Genomic DNA, 22,131 nt, shown 5'->3' with positions numbered 1-22,131 from the left:
ATTTCTTACTGTGTGTCACAGTAAAAAAAAAGTTTGAAAGCCAGTGCCAGTGCTGCAAGCCGACCCAGAGCTATTATAGACACTCTTCGATACTGCTTTTAGTATTTAAGAAGACATTACTGCCCCCTACTGGAACTCTTGATTTCTCACCGAGAGGGACTACCATAGATTAGCAAAAGCCTAGTTTCTGGGTCCATATGATCTCAGTCATCCTCCCTTTACCCTGTCTCGAAGTGCACCCAGAGGGCACGCTTCCGTGGAGCTATCCTGATGCCCTGGGCAATAAGTCAAAGGCAGCCCCAGAAGTGCGAGCTGGAGTTCTCACCTCTAAAATAATTTGGAAAGGGTGCCTGGGTGGCTCAGTAGGTTGAGCACTGAGGTCATGATCTCAGGGGTTGAGAGTTCAAACCCCGCGTCGGGCTCCACGCTGATGGTGCGGAGCCTGCTTGGGCTTTTCACTCTCTCCTGTCTCTCTGTCCCTCCTCCACTAGCGCTTTGTCTCTTTCAAACAAACAAAATCACACATAATGGCTGCACAGAGCCTCCGCCCCCAAAGATAGATGTGTTTCAGCCGTTTCCTTGTGTATGAAAAAGGAAGGAAAACAAATCTCTCAAATAGCATAGCATTTATACTATGTGCCAGGCACTGTGTGCTCAGTGCTTTTTGTATGCCATCTGATCTAATTCCGACAGCCCTGGACTCAGAGAACTTAATTTGGTGAAGGTTGCACAGCTAGTCGAAGATTCTAACTCAGCCTGCCTGATGCCCTTGCCCTCACCCCGTACTGCTGCCTGGGTGAGGGCAAGTCTTAGTGCCTTGAATTTCCCCTTCCTCTCCTCCCCTTTTCCACCCATCTCAATGGAAGCGATTATCGAAAGGAAAGGAGGTAGGGGCTCCTGGGGGGCCCAGTCAGTTAAGCGTAAGGCTCTTGATTTCAGCTCAGGTTTTGATCTCACGGTTTGTGAAATCAAGCCCCTTGTAGGACTCTGAGCTGACAATACGGAGCCTGCTTGGGGTTTTCTCTCTCTCCCTCTCTTTCTGCCTCTCCCTTGCTTGTGCACGCACACATTCACAGGCGTGCGTGCTCTCTCTCTCTCTCTTTCTCAAAATAAATAAATTTTTTTAAAAAAGGAAGGATGTCAAAATGGACAAGGTCATGAAAAACAAGGAAAGTCTGAGAAACTATCACAGACCCGAGATGACCAGGGAAACATGACAACTAAATGCAATGTGGTACCCTGGGATTCTGGATCACAAAAAGGACTTTAGTGGGGGAAACTGATGAAGTCCAGATAAAGGCTGGAGTGTGTCATTGCAATAGCCAGGTCCTAATGGGTTTCCCACCTTCCTTCCTGCTGCCCCACCTTCCATTCTCATATTGCTTCCAGAATCATCTTTCTAACGCACAAACCTGACCCTGTCTCTCTACTGCTTATAACCTTTACATTGGCTCCCCGCTCACCCTCAGGGTGAAGACCAAACCCCTCAAGGTCTGTCTCCAGCTTCCTCTCTAGCATCTTCTCCCACTTCTACTTCCCAACCCCCCTGACTCCGCTCCAGCTTTACTGCATTGAACTGCTGTTAGCAGAAAATGCCAGGTCCCCTCCACCCTCTGAATTTAGCTTGACACATGCCCTGTCAACTCCATACCCCCTAACCTACAATCGGAATTTAGCAGATCGATCTCTCTGACTCGGTTTAGATGTCACTTCCTCCAGGAAGTCCTCCCTGATGCCCTGGGTCCTATGCTGGGTTAAGTGCCCTCCCCTGAGTTCCCATAACACCCTGTAATTAGCTCCCACAGAGCTTCCCATCCTGGATCATATTCATATTTTCTCCTTCCTTCTTAGGAAACTGAGCCCCCACCTCCCTGAGGTGGGAAGTACGTGCCAAGCACGGCATTAACTAGCACTGACTGTTATTTTGAGGATTTCAGTCCTGTGTGCTGCTTTCTCCATTTCTTTGCTCAAAGACAACGGTGTTAGCCTGTCTGCAACACTCCCTGTCACTTGTTAATCTTTTTATTGTCAAATAATGCCAGATCAAGCTTCGGCTGGGCACTTGCTGTGGGCAACAGGACCCAGCTTGAATGTAGTGCATCGTTTTGTTTTCACTGCATTTGTTTTTATTTATGAAATTCTACTTATGGAAAGCAAAACCTGTGTCTGTCTTCTACACAGACCAGTCATCCTTGGTAAAATTAATTTATATGAATAAAGAAAGCAAATCAACTTATAAAAATTTTAATAGGGGCGCCTGGGTGGCTCAGTCAATTGAGCGTCCAACTTCGGCTCAGGTCATGATCTCGCGGTCTGTGAGTTCCAGCCCCTTGCCGGGCTCTGTGCCTGGGACGTGCTTCAGTTTCTATCTCTCTCTCTCTCTCTCTCTCTCTCTGCCTCTCCCCCACTCATGCTCTGTCTCCGTCTCTGTCTCTCTCTTTCTCTCTCTCTCTCAAAAATAAGTAAACATTTAAAAAAATTTTAAGGTTTGACAAATGGTTGTTCAGGCGGTACATAAAGTGAAAATGCAGAGGTTCACACACACATGCATCCCTGCATGAAGTTCGCCCTGAGTGAGAGAGGCCCTGTCATTAGTGCTGCTAAGTCCTTGGGTGATGAGATCGCGGGTATTGTTGTCTTTGTCACTAACATCCTGTGTAACTGGGAGAAATTTACTTTTCTATTTCTCAGTTTACTCACCTGTAAAAAGAAGAGAATAAAATGGGATCATAAAAATAAATGATTTCATCTCCCAGATACAAATTTCTTTTCCTGGTCACACAGTATGCAAATAACATCGCTGAGAAGGAACCCAGAGGGGATCATCCTCTTTATATTACAGATCAGAGAATTGCCAGGTATAGAGTTTCAATGACTTGCCCAAGGTCACAATGAAATTTAATGTCAAATCCAAGACCAAAACACAGGTCACCCCGCTTCCTGGTGATCTGTTTCTCCCCCTAATTCTGATACTTTCCACTCCTATATACTCCCTTCCCCAGGGAAACTTCTGTCAAAAGAGTTATGTGTTATTTACAAAGCACAAGCAAACACACACACACACACACACTCACACGCGCGTACATGCACACAGAGACACAATATGAAAACATCTTAAAATAACAGAGAAGCAAATAAGAAAAGAATAAAAGCAATATTGGATCTCAGAGTGTTAACACTGTTGGGTAGGAAAGAAATGTACCTGAAAGCTGAGAAAACACGTTACAGGGCTTTCCACAATGTTGTAATTCTCTTCTCGTTCTTTATTCAGGTTAGATACAAGCAGCCAGGAGCCGGGGTGGGGGGTGAAGGGGGATCTCACAAGTTTTAGGGGAGGATTAGGATATAGGGGGGTAACTCATTCATTCATTCATCTCTGGCTACTACATATGTACAATAGAATCTGCTTAAATGCAGACCAGATCCGATCACCTCTCCACGCTCTGTGGATTGTGGTGGGAGAGAAAGCTTCAACATGATTCCAAGAAGGAGAATAGTTAACCATATTGTTTAAAAGGGATTCTTAAACCCTTGTAAAGACCATTTTATTTAGCAGAGCAATTTCATATAGGATATAGTAACTGCAATGATACAGTGCAATGCTTTTCTCATTTAAAAAATAATCCTACCCCTCTTCTTTGGAAATATGTTGAACATTTTTATAACTGATCTGGTTAGAGGCAGATTTCCCAGGTATACAGATGAACCAAAGTGCACAGAATCAGATAATTTTAACCAAAATTCCCAATGAAATATAAAATGGGTAGGTATAATGCCCTTCACTTAAAAATAAATAAATTTGATAGATATAGATATGAATAGAGATAGAAACAGAGATAGAGAGACGGAGATGATAGAGACAGAGACAGATCTGCAGCAATTAAAAAAGATCTGGAGAAACAGTAGCTCATGTGGGAAAAGATGTCAATGAATCAAAAGCTCAATGTGAGCCAGTGGTAAGACGCGGGTGCTGGAGAGAAGAAAAATCTTAATGCAACATTAAAATACAACACTAAATTACATTGTGCACAGTGATGGCCCTCTCTGCTCTCCCCACAAGCCAGTACCAAAGCCTGGTGCATTGTGGGAAGCACACTTTCAGAGGAGCTGAAATTGGCGTCTGGCCAGTGGGCAGTAATAGGTCAGTGGGAAAAGGGAAAGGGGCTGTAACCTGAGACAAATGAGGAATGGCTCATGGCATGGGTTCCAGGGCCAAGCAAGCTTTCTCCAAAATAAGATGCAGAACTGTCCTGGAATGCATGTGCCCCCGTCCATCTCCCAGGAATGTTGTTGAAAGGGTGCTGCCTGGGAGGTTGGACCCATCCACAACATCCCTCCCTGTTCGGGGATTTTACGGTTTGTGGTGGGAACCAAATCACATCTATTCTACACGGTCATGGATTAGGTCACTTCATTTCCTTCCCGGAGAAGAATATTCTAGAACGGAGGGCATTTTGGCAACCAACCAAGCTCCTAAAAGAAAATAAGGTGTACCGATGTGTAGATGACTTTGGTGACTAGAAGACGAAATGTTGACTCAACTCATTCCCAACCCACTATGCTATCAACCATCTGGTCGGCCCAAAAAGCTAGAAATTAAGGGCCCAGGGTCTGACAGTAAAATCTAAGCTGCTGGGCATCAGATGGCAAGCCTATGGCTAGATCTTCTTGAATGTTCCCACATCTCAGAACAAGAGTGAACCTCCTGTATCAGGATAGGCTGAATGGCCCATCCAAGAAATGTAGGTACCAGGGGCGTCTCCCAGACGTCCTGAGTTAGAATTATTGGAGCAGGAACCAGAAGGTTCATTTGCAGCAAGTTCTTTTGAACTTGAAAGGTGATTCTTTGGCACATTTTCTGAGAACCATGGTTTCAGACTAGTGTTTATCATGCTTTAGTGTGCATTAGAATCACCTGGAGAGCAAGGCAAAAACTAGGGCTCCGGGACTCCCGAGATTCTGATTCAGAGGTCTCAGGTGGGCCCCAGAATTTGCGTTTCAGACAATTTCACAGGTAAGGTTGACGCGGCGGGTCCAGGGGGTGGACCATACCTGGAGTTCACTGCCTTAAGGAATTCCTGATTTCGTTATCAAATAGCTCAGATACTGTGGTAGGCAGCTTCTGGAAGGCCCCCAGTGATTCCTTGCCTCCTGGTAGTCACGCCCTTGGTATATATATCCCTCCCTTTTTGTGTGGGCTATAGACCTAGCGACTCCCTTATAATGAATAGACCAGGCAAAACTAATTGGATGTCACTTCTGAGGTGAGCTTATGAGAAGACTCCCTTCTCTCCCTCGGTTCTCACTGTCTTGCTCTCTGATGAAGCAGGCTGCCATGCTGTGAGCTGTCCTGTGGAGAGGTCACATGGAAGGGAACCGGGGGCAGCCTCTCGGCCAACAGCAAGCAAGGAACCGACCCCTGCCAACAGCGGTGTGAGTGAATTTGGAAGCGGAGCCCTCCGCCAGCGAAGCTGGAGAAGACAGCAGCTGATGCCTTCATTGTAGCCTTGTGAGCCACCAGCTAAGCCACACTCCGGGTCCTGACTTCCTATAGAAACTGTAGGATGATGGATGTTTCAAGCCACCATATGTGTTTTATGCAGTGATAGACAACTCATGGAGATGCTTTGTCAAGGAGCTACCCCGAAATCCATGTGACACCTTGGTATTTAACCCATCCTTCAAGCCTCCCATCTCATCTCTCTCTGTTAGAAAGGAGACTGATGTGTATACATGTAGATGAGCAATATTTAATAATATACACTCTTCCGAAGGAATTTACGTCATCGTCTTCTTAGTGTTCAATGTTTAAGCCTTGGTCCTTGGGGAGGCTCCCGGAGTTTCCAGGCGGTTACGGAGGAGCAGAGCATCGGGCAGGAGGGAGAGAGGTGGATCCGCATCAGACCCCAGGCCCTGTGTGTTGAGCTGGCCGTCCTGGGGCTGTCGTTTGAGCTAAGAGCATGGTGAATGCCCACCTGCCAGTCCCCGCGAGCAAAAGGAGTGACACCCCCTTTGGCTGGCAAAAGAAAGAAATTTGCAGTTTCTCTGCTGGCGAGAGGAGAGGGTCTTTCCCTGAGAACAGTCAGTGAAGGGAACAAAGTCCAATCTGCTTGCCTTCCCTCCAGAGCAGCGCCTGATTTCCTCGCGGGGGGGGGGGGGGGGGGGAGGAGAGAGGTTGCCCCCTCAGGACAAGGGTTCTCATTTTCTCTAGAACGGAGTGTTGAGAAAGTGCGTTTCAGAGGCTGTGTGTGGGGAAGGGCCGCAGTCCGCTGAAAAGGCTCTAGACACAACCCCTGACACAAAGCCAGGACCTCCAGTCCCTGCTCTGTCATCCACTCCTGGTGTGGCCGACCCCAAATGAGCCCCTCCCTCTGGGCGGTGCTAGTCTCATTGTAAGATGAGGGGGCTGGGCCAGGTGATGATGCAGACCTTCCAGATGGGTGTCCTGGAGCCCAGGGCAGGGAGGCAGCTTCTGGCCATGGCCACTGGTCGGATGTAGGACAGCCCTCCTCAGAGGGCCAGGCCTCCCCCGCTCAGCCACCGCGCCCTCTCTGAGGAGCGCCCCGAGGGGCTGCTGTGCCACAGGGGGCTCTGGCAGACGTTGTCCAACCTGCTCCTAATGGTGTCCTGCAGCTCCTGGTCACCCAGCAGGACCGCCGCTGCCAGGGCCAGCCAGAAGTATTCGGTGGCATCGTGGGCATCCTAACCCCATGACGTGGGGGCAGAGAAGAGACAGCAGTGAGCAGACATCTCCAGGGGAGGCCAAGAGGCAGTGCCGGGAACTCAGAACTCCAGATTCTGTCTACCCCGCGTATGTTCCCACCCCCTTCTCCTGGTTCCTGGGGGACCAGCGACATTGCTACCTCCAGTAGCCCTCCACGCCAGGTGGCACCTCACCCAGGCTCAGCCAATCGATCGTGAAGCAGCAGCATCCTGGGCACAGTGCCTCGGGGATTCCTAAATGACTCAAGCTGACCTACCCCAGCCACTCCCTGGGACCTCTCAGTGTGACCTAACAGAGAAAATGTCCCTCACCCTTGGAGACGTGGGCGTAAGCCTGCCAATAGCTGGACGGGAAGGACACCAAGAAACAGAGAGAAGCAGAAACATACAGAGCCAAGAGATACAAGAAAAGGTGAGGAAATCCATGATGACATTGGAGCGCCAGCCTCCAGAACTACCTGGAACTCCTAAATTTATCCTTGAACTTCCCAGTTCCTGGAGCCAGTAAATTGTCTCTTTTGCATAAGCTAATTTGAGTTGAGTTCTTCCCCCCTTGCAATCCCTGGAACCGCTGGTCGAGTCAATCAGACTGTCTGCACCGTGTCCCTGAACCACTTCCGGGGAGCTATGGGACAGAGGCAAGATGGCCTCTGCCATCTCCACCACCCCGTTGTCGTCCCTTCCTGCACGGTACGAATGAGGAACAGATGCTTCTTTGGGTGAGATTCAAAAAGGCAGTCTGGTTCCCATTAACCCTCATAAGTCAATAATTAATTCAGGCCAGAAACAACTTCTGGCAAATAAGAAACGGACAGCAGAGCCGCGCTGAGGATCCCCTGGGGGCCAAACACAGGCATGACTCAGAACAATATTAAGAGATTAAGGGCTGTGCTGGTGCAGACAGGGACCTCTGGTAAAGGGAAGCCAATGCTGGGGGCAAAGTTCAAGGGCCAGAATTGTAGCAGAGACTTTCAGACCACCAATACAGTTCTAGAAGTGACTGGAAAAACAAGCTCTGAATTCAGCTCCAGCAGAGCAAACAGGAGTCAGGGCTAAGGCCTCTCGAGGACGGAGGCGTGCCTACATTCGGAGATCCCACCTCGCTCTCTCAGTCGTGTCAACACGTACCCAGATTTGTCCTAGAGTTGTATAGAACTTTATAAGAAGCGTGTTGCAACTGGCTAGTTAATCCATAATATTTTGAAGATGCACAGTTGAACGTTAATGTTGATTTTAAAAAAAAAACTTTTTTTTATGTTTATTTATTTTTGAGAGAGACAGAGACAGAATGTGAGTGGGTGTTAGGGGAGAGAGAGGAGGGAGACACAGAATCCAGAGCAGGCTCCAGGCTCCAGGCTCCGAGCTATCAGCGGGGCTCGAACTCACGAGCTGTGAGACCATGACCTGAGGCCCAAGTCAGACGCTTAGCCGACTGAGCCGCTCAGGCGCCCCAAACACTGATTTTGATTTTAATGTGGGAGTCTCCAGCTCTTTTGTATCTTGTGTATGTCCATAGGCCCCTGAGGAACTCACATGCACTAGGTCATGTCCCCATTGTACCTAACAGATAAAGCGGCTACGGAAATCAGAGCAGGGCAAGGAGAAAGAGTAGCTCGAGCTATGATCCGTCTCCTCAGCGGACAGGAGCACGTTTGAGGTCTCCCATGGGGCTAAGCAGCAAAGAACCATCGTGTTCCCAGATGAGTCACCACCACCCCCCCCACCCTGTGAGATATGACTCCCCATCTTGGCCCACTCAACTGTACCCTGAAGGCTAAGGGTCAGGGAAGAGTGGGGTTGGATGGTAGCTGTCACACAACCTTGTACACCAGCACGGCTCTTACCTTCAGCTGGTAGAAGGTGAGTCGGCCCAGGCGATAATATACCTTCGCATAGTACAGGGCCTCCTTGGGACTCTGCAGCCAGGGTGGGCAGAGGGACAGAGTCTTCAGGTAGCAGTCCTCAGCCATCTCATACATGCTCAGGGAATAGTACACCGTAGCCAGGCGGTGAAAGGCCACCAGCTCCTGCTTCTGATCTCCTAGGAATTGGAAGACTGAGGGAGAGATCGTGCAGCCAACACCTGACGGCATCCGTCCACGCACCCAGTCTGTGCTGTTTTTTGAAGGTCTTCTGGGGATCAGGGGCGGTGCTTGGGATATACGGAACAGGGCAGAAGAGGTCCCTGCCCTCGTGAGGTTTCTCGCCTCACAGGACACAGATGCCCCTTAAATAATCTCACAAACAAAACTAACACTACACCTGCGGTAAGTGACGCGAAAGGCAACACGGGGCTCTGGGCGGGACTGATGAGAGCACGTGTGCCCGTCATGACTTCCTGGGACGATTTCCTGAAGGAAACTTTTTCTTTATTACAGAGGTGACTGTAACTCATGATTCTGGGAGATAGTGATTTCCAAATCCCTGTAATGAGACATGGTGGCAGGTCTAGCTTGATGCAGTGGCTAAGGATTCTTTGCAACGAATGACTCTGTAGTGCGAACGTCTTCTCCCTTGAAAGTCTCCCCCTTCAGAGAAGCCCCGGGGGGCTGCCACCGGCATCAGTCACCCTCTGGCTTTTACCACCAGCTCCAGGTCTCAGATTACTACAAAGACCTGCTCACATTTGAACCCATGCTTTAGAACCTCCATTCTAATGGTTTATGATTTGTTGTTTGGGGTTTGGGCGGGTCTGTCGTTTTAATAACCAACTCCTTTAATACCAAGTGGCCTTTTAAAGAGAACAAAGGCTTCCCATTGTGTTTTTGGAATATTTGCAAGGTGGCTCTTTGATGCAATCTAAAAAACACCACTTCTTAGGCTTTGAAGAACCAAACGCCAACAAGAAAAGAAAAAATCCAAGGGAGAGAAAATTCTCTGATATGGAAAAATCCAGTCACGGGGAAGTGCATAAAAGTGGATATAGCCTGCTTTCAGCTTCTGCCCAGGGAAGGAGAAAGAACTCTCAGACAGGGAGCTGCCTGGGGCTCCCAAGGCCTCTGCCGAGCTAGTGGTCACTCAGATAAGATTTTCTGCAGTAAAGAAAAAGGTAGGAAAAGGAGACAGAGCTCTGAAGTGCAATTAAGACACAATAAAGTCCAGTGCCATCCACGTCTCAGGCCCTTGAGAATGCCCAGAAGTCCCTCCAAGCATCCTCGCTGAAGACTCCATTTGCCCCTACATCTAATCAAGCCTTCTCTCATCAAACCTGCTTTTCCTCAACACCAACATTCAAGATGAGGGTGGGGTTTTTTTTTCATCTTTTTTTTTTTTATTCCGCCTTTTTCTGTTTTGATGGCTCACATTGTTTCCCACTAGCTTCTGTGATAATTGTAAACTATTTCAGCCCCTTAGTGAGTGAAGTTAATGGGAATCTGACCTTCATCTACATTCAATTCCGCAGGGAAAAATGTGCTTTTGACTAACAATCAACCAATTAAAAATTTAGGGCAGAGGCCCTTGGTAACAGGGGCACTGCCTGTGCGGGGATACGATACCATTTACCCCATACCGGGGAGTAATACCAATGGTGGTGTGGTAATCAAGGTGACACAGGTAATGCTTATCTAGGACTTACGTACCAAGTGCCGAAGCGCTGTGCTGCGGGTTCTACGTGGATAATCATGGTCTTCATAACAACTGCATGAGGTGGGTGCTATTTTTAAGCCTTATTTCCCTATGACACACTTGAGGCTTATAGACATTAAGCAGCTTGCTTACAACTAAGATCTCCCGACAGTTGGATCCGGGATTTGAACCCACACAGTCTGACTCCAGAGCCTTTGCTGTTACTGCTTTGTTATCCATCCCCCTCCCGCCCCGCCCCCCCACCATAGGATAAGCTTTTAGCCCGCCCATTCAACACGCCAAACCATCCGGATCACTTACCTATGACTGTGCTGAGTCTGGCCGCCAGAGTGGCAAACTCCAAAGCCTTCTCGTAGCCTTCCAGACTGATCTGCAGCTCCGTCAGCTTGTTGAAAACCCGGAGCTCCGTTCTCACCGCCTTCATCCTCCTCGCTAAAGGGACAGCCCCAGCCTGGGAAGAGAGGCACATGGAGCCCTAGTCTAGCTAAAAATCATCGGTACAGACCGCACTCTGGGCGCTTACACTGTGCTGGTGGGGTTGGGGGGCCGCCACGCGTGGCTTTTCCCAGCTCGCTCTCCTGGTCCTTGCTCTTGGTCGCTCTGCCCAGATTCTAGAGGTAGGAGAACTGTAAAGGCCACCAGGCCTCCCGAGACTAGAAAAGCCGAGACGGGGAAAAGGAAGATGACCTATCTCAGGGCCACATGGGAACTTATTCACGTCCCAGTTCACAGGCTCCCTTGGCACCCGCGGCAGTCTGTGGAATTCGCGCGTGCTGTCTGAGAGCGCCCAATAAATGGCCATTTCCGTTATTTTCATGACGATCGAATTTTAGGCAGGTCACTTCATCTCTCTCGACTTAATTCTCTCATCTACGAAGTGCATATGACGACGCGCACCTCAACGGTCAGGGACATACCCCACGCTCTCCTCACCCCTAGCTCAGTGCCCAGCACATAGTGGGTGTTCGATAAATGTTTGATGACTGAAGAAAGAGCTGAACAAGCAAACGAATGAATAAGAGAAATTTTAGGGTCAAACAATATAATAAGCTTTCCAGACTTCACCGAACAACCATTATGATTTTGACACATCTGCTTCGCATCTGCAGGATTACTTAATTACAATTATTTTTTGAGCCAACGCTCTGCCTCATCTTTTGCGATAATGAATTCATGGGTTTGATGAGCTGGTGTTACACACGTTTAATATTTTAAATGTATTTTAATGCCCACTTAATAAAAACATAGTAAAACACAAGCGTTCATCCCTGGACCAATCATCTCCCCACCGTGCCTCCAGTGGTACCCGGGAACATTCTGGTAAACACACAAGTGAGCCAGAACCGTAAAGCACCACTCACCCAAGAGATGCAATTATTTTGGTGTGTTTTGCCAGAAAAGATAATTTATCAAGCCTAGGAATGACAGAATTTATCAACTCCTTTGGGGGCTTGTTGATTGAAGAAAGGAACACCACATGGGCACTGAATGAGGAACGAAAGGAAAAGGAATAACAGGAAGAGAGGGGAAGGGGGCCCCAGGCCTTGTGGCCCCGGCACGTTTGTGCCAGCGCCTGGCTGGGCTGGCTGGACTTACCCGGTAATACTCCACCGCACGGTGCCTGTGGCGGGTCCCATTGAAGAACACGTCGCCCGCTTCTTCATAGAGTTTGAGAGCCAGGGAGGGCTCTTCGGACTTCAGGGCTTTCTGGATGGCTGCCTGGATGGGACAGAGACAGCTGTCAAAGGCAGAGAAGACTTCCAAACGGCCACAGGACCGGCAGGAGCGAGGTCCTGGCCACCTGGTTCAACTCTCGGCTCACATCCTCTGAACGTTGAATTGTGGTCCACGCTCACGGGGCTGGTAAGAAGGCTTTGCGATTCCCTAGTCTGCCATTTCCCCATCGTGGCATGAGAGATTACTTGGGGAGCCCTTGAGATGTTTTTTTAGCAGTACAGAGACAAGCATTTTGTGTTTCAATAGTTAAGTATTTATTTTAATATGTTTTAGGAGAGATGAATAATGCATCCAAATCCGTGCTTTCAGAGAGTGCGATTTAGTGTAAAAAGCTCTAATTGATCAAATCGAGTTGATCTGAAGTTGAGTCAAAGAAAATAACAACGGTACAGGCAATACATAAACGTGACAAAACCATTAACTTCATACACAAATGACTGGAGTTTGGAAAACAGCGATCTCATCCAACACCTACACTTTGCAGACGGAGAAACCGAGGCTCAGAAAGAATAAGGAAAACTCCCTACATTTACATAATAGTTACTGCCAAAGAAATGCTAGTGTCTTTTCCAGCGTGATACCCCTCCCCTGGCTCCCACGACCTCTCTATCTCTAGCCAGCGATTCCAAATTGCATGTAAACAAAACGTAGTGAGGAAGCTGAAGAATGTACCACAGCATCTGCAGCCCAGCTATGGGACCTCAGAGGGCCTGAGGTTGAGAACAACTCTGCAGAAAATCAGGTCTGGGGTTGCGCGGGCCTGCGACCAGGGCTGGCCAATGGGTCCCTGGGGAAGACCCGGCAGTGATTGTTATTGCCTTGCTGCACAGAGAAACAGGTGGGGAGACGGAATCCGGGAATCAGGGGGCTCTGCCGGCCGAGCAAATGCACACCCCAGACAGCCGCTCCTGGGCCTCGTGTCCTGGAGAGTGAAAGGCAAGGCCGAATTGTCTGCTCTCCGAAAACACTTCCAGCTCTAAAGTCCCACGGCAGGAGAGCATGGGGGCTGAGAGTGAAGGCTTTGTGTCACACTGCCCGTGGGCAGTTTTCACGGCTTACCAGCCGTATCACCTTGGGCAAGTTACTCAGCCTCATTGAGCCACATCCGTGACATGGGAACTGGAGTAGACACTCCTGCTGTATTCGGAATGAGGGTTAAACTACAGCAGGTATGTGATGTGTTTGCACAGTGAGCATGCGCTCACTGTTAACATAACCATCATTAAGTCTCGGCGGAAGTGACTTTGTGTGAGTTTAAGGAATAAGGGGAATAAAAAGGGAGAAAAATAAGAAAAGGGAAGGAAGAAAAGCTAAATGACATGTTTCCAATGAAACAAATGATGTATACCATCATAATGTCGGCACTGTGCAGATAATAGCAATGATGATGACGATAATAAAAATAAAATGCCATTTATTAAGAATTCACTAAGTCCCAAGCATTTAGTAAATACTTGCTTTGTATATGCATTTCCTACACAAGTGACACACATACTCCTTACCCTTAGAGATGGGGTTTACCCATGAAGAAACCGAGGCCCTGTGATGTGGCCGGTGCAGCCAGGCCAAGGTCACGTGGTCCATACTTGATGACTCTGTGACCAGATTCCAGGCTGTCTGTCTGCAAAGCCCCGGCCTTTCATCACTACACTGTCCCATATCTCAGGCATTAAAGGGATGCAAACAAAAAGACTGGAAGAGGACAATAACGTTAACACCCTGCACTCATCAACCTCTCCTCATATTGTCGCAAAACCCCGGAAGTCAAGGTTTGTGTTGAGATTAGCAGAGATCGATCGTGACACGACAGATGAGCGGCTCTCCTGCCACATTCTTTGAGAGCCCACACATCCATATGGGACTCAGGCACCGGCCACCTGTCACCAGACCACTCTGGGCTCCATCTTGTGTCCAGGGGACATCCCAGCGTCACCCCTCCCTCCCAGGGCTCAGCATGGACATCACCTCTCTCCAGCTGGTCGCTTTGGAGGGTACGCTGTCTCCCCAGATGACCCAAGGGGGCAGGTGAGCTCTGCAGGAGACCTACCTGCAGGTACAGCTCCACCAGATCATCTTCCTGCATGAGGTAGTGGAGTCGTCCAGCTCCGAGCCAGGCCTCGGCAGCCTTGTCTTTCGCCCCCAGGTCGATGAAGATACGCAGGCTCTCCTTGATGCAGGTGAGAGATCTCCTGAGAGACCTGGGTTGGGGGAGCGGGCAGACATGGAACCATTAGGTGTGAGTCAAGGGCCCCCTCAAAGGGGCCTCGGAGTCACTCAGCACAGGAAGAAACCGAGGCTCTGGGAGGGAGCGACCCTCCAGATTGTCCAGGACCAGATTGTCCCTGATCACACGGAGAGATCAGAGGCCTGGCTCAGCTTCAAACATCTGTGTGAACTTGAGAAAGTATAGAAGCTTTCTGTGCCTTAGTTTTCCCATCTGTAAAATGGGGGTGTCATTGTACCTGCCTCCGAGGGTTATTGAGAGGATTCAGTGAGATGGTGAAGCTGGAATGCTCGGATGGAGAAACAGTGTAACAGTGATGAATATTCACAAGTTACTTATCAGATTCATTATCATGGCCCATGGCCCACATCCATCTTTTGGATGTTACACTGTAACATTTTTTGCCATAAGCACCTAACACACAGTCAATACCAAACGCATATTTATTAAATAAAAGCACGAATGAATGAGCACAGTGGTAACTTTACATCATCAAAAGGATTTAGATGTTTTGTTTGAGAAGAAAAATCGAACAAGGGCAACAAGTCTTAAAAGGTTGGTGTTTATCGGAGGACTCGAATTATCTGGAAAATTGTCTTACATCCGAAACTCTTCCCCCATGACAGGGACTAAAGAAGATTCAGAATTCTAGAACAAGAAGGAACACGGGGCATCATCTGGATAGTATTTCTCCATTCCAGCAGCAATTATCACCCAGAAGCTTTTTAAACACACATACACAGGCAAAGTGACCCCAAGGTGTTGACATGCCATGTTAGCCTGGGACACTGTGGGAGGATTTAGTCAAGGCTCGATAGTGACTTCACTGTGTAACCTGGGTTGAAACTTGGAGATCCAGCCCAGTCCCTTATGTTATAGAGGAAACAGGCCAAGGAGTGGAAGTAATTTGCACGAGATTGCACAACACATTGGGGGAAACTCCAAGGCCAAAATCCCTCTCCTGAGTCCTGGCCCAGAACTCATTTCACAGTACCCACATTCCTCTGAGACTCGTGGCCCTCCTGCAGCAGCATTATCTGGGAGTTTATTAAGAATACAGACTCCTAGGGGCGCCTGGGTGGCGCAGTCGGTTAAGCGTCCGACTTCAGCCAGGTCACGATCTCGCGGTCCATGAGTTCGAGCCCCGCGTCGGGCTCTGTGCTGACAGCTCAGAGCCTGGAGCCCGTTTCAGATTCTGTGTCTCCCTCTCTCTGACCCTCCCCTGTTCATGCTCTGTCTCTCTCTGTCTCAAAAATAAATAAACATTAAAAAATTTTTTTTAAAGATACAGACTCCTAGAGCTACCTCAGACTCACTAAGTCCAAATCATGGCAGGTGCAAGCTCCGAATCTGGATTCCTAATGCACCCAGGTGCACCCTAACACACCCTAACAACCCAGGGGTTATGTCCACGCACATCAAAATCTGAGAACAACTACTCCAAACCATAAAGATCCTTCTAGAAACACGGATCATCATCAACCAAGTGTATGCACAGTTAGGAGGTCCTCATCAAACGTGGTTACCATCTCATCATTGTGCACAGTGATGAAAACAAGCATTGCCTTTGACTAATGAGGCCCTGATTCGTGTTGGCAACGAGGCAGCTACTGGCCTTCTGGAGAAAGTGCCAGGCATTTGGCCCTTGCAACTCCTGAGAAGAAAGAACTCGGGTTTCGCCCCACTGCCCAGCTCTTGATAGGGCATTCAGGATGGGCACAGGCCACCCTCTCTCAAGTATTAGAATGTCAGACTGTGACATTCTCCTGGCTGTGAGCTGAGAAGCTGCACATAGTGCTGAGCTGGTCACCAGCCTGCCTGGCTGAGCTAGGATAAACGGGGGCCCTATCTTCTCTCACCCGCTCCGCCCCAGACCCACCCCAGACCTCAAGCAGAGTTTCCAAGCCCCGCTCTCCCCACTCCCACTGGAACAGTTGACGAAGACAGGACTCCTACATCTCATCCTCCTATTCCCTCCTCTGTTTTTGTTTATTACTGTTTGCTGTCCTGGGAGACCCTTAAGCTATGGTTGTTTTCTCCAGACCCCCAGGGAGCAAGACGTGGGTTATTACAAAGAAGCCAATCGCAGAAGAGGAATGGAACTTTGCTTCTCAGACCTTTTCTCTCCGAGCTCACTATGACTGTGGATGAGCCGTCAGGATTTCTCTCCAAGAAACACCCCACAGGGGAAGGCAGGACTTACATAAACCTAAGTGCTCACACAGCACCATCAAGACTCCTCGTGCATACAGGGTTTCCCAGAGACCACTGCCTCCCTCCACCTGATCCGTGACGCCCAGTGAAAACAAGTGCCCGCAGGTCTGAAAGTGGAAGGTGGTTTCCAGCCTCCTTGGTGGTATCCTGTCACCCATCACTGCCCAGTTGTTTGCCTATGCCAGTGGCTGTGCTCCATCACCCACCAGATGAGCCACCGGCTTGGCCTGGAATGGCCCAGCATTCCAGTTCCATCAGCCGCCACCTGCAGCCCCTAGGTGTGGCTTAGCTCCCAAATCAAAAGAAGTAAGGAGCCTAGCTGGTGGGACAGCATCCGATCAGCCTTGATCCCGGGCGTCATGCTCTTCCAGGCCACCTATTGCCAAGGCTTTGCCTGGGTATCTCTCCTCCTCTTCAATCTTGAGTCCTCTGTTTCCCATTTTTCCCTGCCCCTGAAGTTCATTCTCAACAGCGAGTCCTTGTTCCTTCCTTCCCACCTGGATGTCAGCCATGAACTTGTGGCCAAGTGACTCTCATGCACCTGCATTCCCCAGACTTCCTCTTTCCATCCCCTGCTGGGGCTTTCAGATCCCTGCCCTGCCTGAATGAGTGTCTGACCTCTGGCCCAGCCTCCACTCATTGGTCCTGCCCTTTTTCCACAATAAGACCGGCCACTCACGAGGGTTGACCCATGCCAGGTGGTGGGATATGAATTTTAATGTCCATTCTGTCATTTAAACCTCAGAAACATTAAGCCATGAGGGATCTTAGCCCATTGTGCAAATAAAGAAACTCAGAGGGTTTTTGTTTTTTTTTTTTAATTTGTCCAAGTTGGCACTGTTCATTTCTAAAGCTTTAGGTTGAGCCCTCTGCTGTTTGGTCTTGTAATACGTGACAGTAACCATTCCCTGACATTTATTGAGCGCCTGACATGCCTTATCTCACTTAATCATCAAAACAGCCCTACGCAGCTAGTCCCGGTATTATATCCACTTTACGAATAGGGAAAAATAAGGCTCAGAAAGGGTAAGTGACAGGGACCAGGTAATAGACGTTGTTTAAACCAGAGTCTGGGGCGCCTGGGTGGCTTGGTCGGTTGGGTTGCTGACTTCGGCTCAGGTCACGATCTCGCGGTCCGTGAGTTCGAGCCCCGCGTCGGGCTCTGGGCTGACGGCTCAGAGCCCGGAGCCTGCTTCGGATTCTGTGTCTCCCTCTCTCTCTGACCCTCCCCCGTTCATGCTCTGTCTCTCTCTGTCTCAAAAATAAATAAACGTTAAACCAGAGTCTAACCCTGACAATCTGACTCCAGAACCCCACACACACCCTCAAGCAGCGCTCAGTCTCGGGCTCAGAAATCAGCACATGGGAGGGCTTCTGCTTTTTTTTTTTTTTAACTCCTTTAACAACCTAGAAGTTTGGGAAGAGCGTAAGCTACTTCCAGCCTCGAACAAGGTTTCCTCACCTGCCAAAGTAGGGGTGGTGATGTACGTCCCAGCCTCGTGATCACATGACACGTCAGTGAGAGCAGTGCCTCCCTCGTTCAGGGTTACAGAAATGTTAGTGGTTGGTTGTATTAGTTACACCGAAAACCATATGGCGAAGCGTTTCTTTGTTCATTCCACAGGAGTTAGAAGCATAAGAATAAGAATAAGGAATACTGACTTCCGGCGACTATTCTATCCACACGCAAAGAATTACTTCGTGAAGACTTGTTGCATACAGGCATGTCTTCTTTCTAAAAATAACATGCACATCCTTGGTGGCCCTTACCACAATTCATAGGATACCTTTGGCAAATATGTATGTGAATATTGTCAATATCTTGAACTATAAGCATTGTGAGCTCAGGGACTATAGCTCTCTGTCAGGTTTTTGGGCTATAATAAACGCCCAGTGAACATTTGTCGGCTGGGTTCAATAGAGCCTCAAAATTCCCATGGATCCCACCTGGTTCAGTACAAGGCACAGTCTACACTATGTCACCTGAAGACAGAAAACAAGATGCCCAAGGGCCCTGCCCACTGAGAGACTGGAAACACTAGGTCTTGTAGCTGTCACCCTGGAGGCAGAGAGAGCAAGACCCCGACAGTCCTGGACAAAGGGACAGCAAAGTATTCCAAGGCAAACACCCAAAGGCTGGGCCGCAGCTTTCTCCGTCCGTATGCCCTCACCTACCATCCTCCACCTCTACACCCTAGAGAAAACCTTTCGAATAGGAGGAATTGACATGAGTAGAAAGGGGGCATGAGGCAGTGAAACCACCATAAATGGAGGAATCCGGGATCTCAGCTACTACCGGTGAAACCACGTGGGTCAGCAGCCAGGACTGTCTGGAGCAGGCAGGGGTCCGACCAGATGAACATGAGGCCCTGCTCATCCATACAACTCCTGGAGCCTTCACGCTATGGCCATCCACACTAACAGTTTATCTGGGGGGGGAATTGCTGACCGAACAGGCAGAATACATACAGAGTGGTTACGAATATGGACTCTAGACCGGGGGTTGGCCCACTATGGCTCATGAGCCAATGCAGCCTTCTCCTGCTTTTGTAAACCAAATCTCAGTGAACCCCGCCGCACTCCCTCCCACACGTAGTCTACGGCTGTTTTCACAAGGCAATGCAACCTCAGCGTCGTCGTGACTGGGACCACATGGCCACCACGCCTAAAACATTTCCTGTCTGACCTTTAACAAAAAGTTGGCCAACCCCTGTGCTAGACTCAACCTGGGTATCAACCCCGACTGCGCAGCTTCAAATTACTCGGCTTCCTTCGTTCTCAGTTCCCACAGGTCTTTGTGGACATTTGTGCAGTTATCCTGAGATTACATGTATCTTGGTAAACGCTGCATGCTCGCCGTGAAGGCCTTTAGCTACTATTCCGGCCACCATTTCCATTATGGCTGCCCGCTGTGCCAGTCCGGAGGCCCTCCCCACCCCAGCCCACCTCCGCATCCCCTCCTAGGGGACAGGCCGAAGGCCTCTCTCTCCCTTACTACCCAGATCCACTTGAACACCAAACTTCATCAAACCTACACAGTGTCTTCCAGATGGGTCCCCCCTTCCCACTGCTACCGCAATCCCCACGGCCCCAGATCCTATTCTCTTCCCCTCCTCCGCTTTCCGAAATCTTACCAATCCCTTAAGACCTTCTTCACACGCTACCACCTTCCTGAAGTCTTCCCCAACCCTCCTCTTCTTTCCCTCCAAACCCTCCCCTGCAGATGCCTGCCATCCTCACCCAGGAACCCTTCCTGCCTTTGAGCGTCGTGAGTACGGAAAATCCCACAGGGAGAGTTTCGTGGAAGAACTCTGTCCATACATCAAGACCCACTTAATAAGAGCCTCCCAGAAACAAGTGCCAGAAAAGCATTGTCTCCAACAGACACATTTGTTTATTTTTTTTTAATCAGACAATGAGAACCTCCTGTGGCTTTCCCCTTTTTCCCTCAGTTACCAGGAAGCTTAGAGCTAAATTACAGTAACCACCTCAAGGTGTATGCAAATACCTGTTTCTCTGTGTCTGTTAAGCGCCTTGCAGGAGTAGGTAATTTATACCTGCTAAATAAGTATAGCATTGTAGCACGTTCTCCTTGACGAACTGAGCTTTCTGCAAAGGGATGATGACCTTATGTTTCAAGGGGTTTCCTCTGACACCTAAGGCACTTCCTAAATTTCTTCGTATCACTCACACTAGTGGGAAAGCAGAAGAAAGGGAGTTGTACAGATCAGAATCTCAGAGATTAGAATTCTAGAATATGAGGATTAAAAGATCCCCATCTGGATCAACTTCCAGAATGATAGAATGAGGACCGCCAAAAATCCACTCCTCACTAAAAGGACATTCATGGGGCGTCCTGGAATGGAAGCGGTGTCGCTCTGGGCCACACCTCCTGTCCCCTCACACGTTGCAAGGATCCAAACCTCCCGTCCTAGAACTGAAGGCAAAGATGGCGGGAGGTTTAGAGGACACCCGATTCTTGCAAGAGAGGAAAAGGGTGAGAGAGAGGGAGACAGAGGGAGGGGAACAGAGAGAGATTATTATCTGACTATTAGTGATCTGGCTGCCCTGATGCCCCAGGTTGCCATGTTGCCCAGAGAAGCAACGTTTGTCATTCAATTAGCTTCTCCCCAACCACCTCTCTCTCTGCTCAACACTGGCAATTATCCCTGCCGTATTTTAGAGGTCATTCATAATTATGAGTACAACGCCACACTGCTAATCTGTTGCAAAATGAAGTCAGATCTCTTGCAAACCATGCAGAGTGTAATGGAATCAATTAAAGGCCTGCTGGGAAGCAGAACGGCCGGCCACACCGCTGGTGAATGAGGAGTAGGCCGATTGGACCCAGTGTGGACGTGAGAGAAGAGAAAACCAGCAGAAGATAGCAGGATGCTTCACGGGAGAACGATTCAAAGGTCAAGGGGTTAAAAGAAGCCTTGGGGTAAAACAGTTAAGGTTTGGTGTATTTTTGCAAAGAGGAGGCTTTTTAAGAGAGGGCTGAAAAGTCAATCGTAAAAGAAAGGATATTCCATCGTGCTGTTATGCAATCTTGTGCACACAACTGAGCTAAAAGTCAACAGTTCTTTTGCTGTTTATTCTGTGACTTATTGCATGGTTGCGATTCTAACCTAAGTCTCTTAACTAAAAGGTGAAAATAAACTTAGGTCCATCACTTCCGGATGCATTTAAAAAACTTTTTTTTTCAACGTTTATTTATTTTTGGGACAGAGAGAGACAGAGCATGAACAGGGGAGGGGCAGAGAGAGAGGGAGACACAGAATCGGAAACAGGCTCCAGGCTCCGGGCCATCAGCCCAGAGCCCGACGCGGGGCTCGAACTCACGGACCGCGAGATCGTGACCTGGCTGAAGTCGGACGCTTAACCGACTGCGCCACCCAGGCGCCCCTCCAGATGCATTTTAAAGGTAAGGTTGCAAATCAAATGTTTTTACTGTCAAATTTTACCCACCCGCCCCCCACCAGTGGATTGACTTACTTTGTGTCCTTTCTTTATTACCCATTGTCCACAGGTAACCAAGACCTCCTGAGGGGTCCAGTCCTGTATCACTGCCACCTCTCTAAATTAGGCCCCCTTGGGGCACCCGGGTGGCTCCGTCGGTCAAGCCTCGGACTTCGGCTCAGGTCATAATCTCGCGGTTTGTGAGTCTGAGCCTCGCCTCGGGCTCTATGCCGACAGCTCGGAGCCTGGAGCCTGCTTCGGATTCTGTCTCCCTCTCTCTCTGCCCTTCCCCTTGTCTCTGTCTTAAAATAAGTAAACTTTTTTTTTTTAATACTATAAGGTCTATGCCACCGTTCTCATCTTTGATGAGGAGGCTGAGGTACAGAGAAATTAGAGAACTTGTTCGAATGTGCATGTGAACTTCACGTCCTGAGGAAAAGAGTGCTGCTTCTCCTCAAGGAAGGTAAGCTGTTTCCAGGACTGTCCCTGAGCCCAGACTCACCTGGCCGTGTTCAGGTTCCGATAGAGCTGCCCGAGGGACTCCAACAGCCTCCCCTCCATCTCTCGGTCCCTGAGTTGCTGAGCTAGGGCCAGCCAGTGCTCATGGTAGGTGATGCATGCCTCGGGGTTTGGGGAAACAGAGCTGTAGAAATGGCAGAGGGATTTGGTGACCTGAAGCTGAC

At 49.1% G+C, this 22,131-nt stretch overlaps 1 protein-coding gene across 3 annotated transcripts in view; it reads right to left on the bottom strand.

The window, feature by feature from the left end:
* Positions 1–3,851: 3,851 nt before the first annotated feature.
* SH3TC2 (SH3 domain and tetratricopeptide repeats 2) overlaps positions 3,852–22,131 on the bottom strand; it is a 51,407-nt gene continuing 33,127 nt past the window's right edge. Inside the window, exons 12-17 of one of the 3 annotated variants that reach the window (XM_030329782.1) lie at positions 21,951–22,131; positions 14,096–14,246; positions 11,908–12,030; positions 10,612–10,762; positions 8,568–8,779; positions 3,852–6,702 (exon numbers count right to left, since the gene is read on the bottom strand). In XM_030329782.1, coding sequence (XP_030185642.1) covers positions 6,511–6,702; positions 8,568–8,779; positions 10,612–10,762; positions 11,908–12,030; positions 14,096–14,246; positions 21,951–22,131 — 1,010 coding nt within the window. In that variant the 3' untranslated portion in view covers positions 3,852–6,510. The remainder of the gene's footprint in view (positions 6,703–8,567; positions 8,780–10,611; positions 10,763–11,907; positions 12,031–14,095; positions 14,247–21,950) is intronic. The other 2 variants (XM_030329788.1, XM_030329796.1) reach the window with 2 other exon arrangements.

Source organism: Lynx canadensis, chromosome A1 (genome assembly GCF_007474595.2).
Source record: "Lynx canadensis isolate LIC74 chromosome A1, mLynCan4.pri.v2, whole genome shotgun sequence".
NCBI lineage: Eukaryota > Metazoa > Chordata > Mammalia > Carnivora > Felidae > Lynx > Lynx canadensis.
The sequence above is the reverse complement of the archived record's forward strand: the minus strand, read 5'-3'. Positions and strand labels throughout refer to the sequence as shown.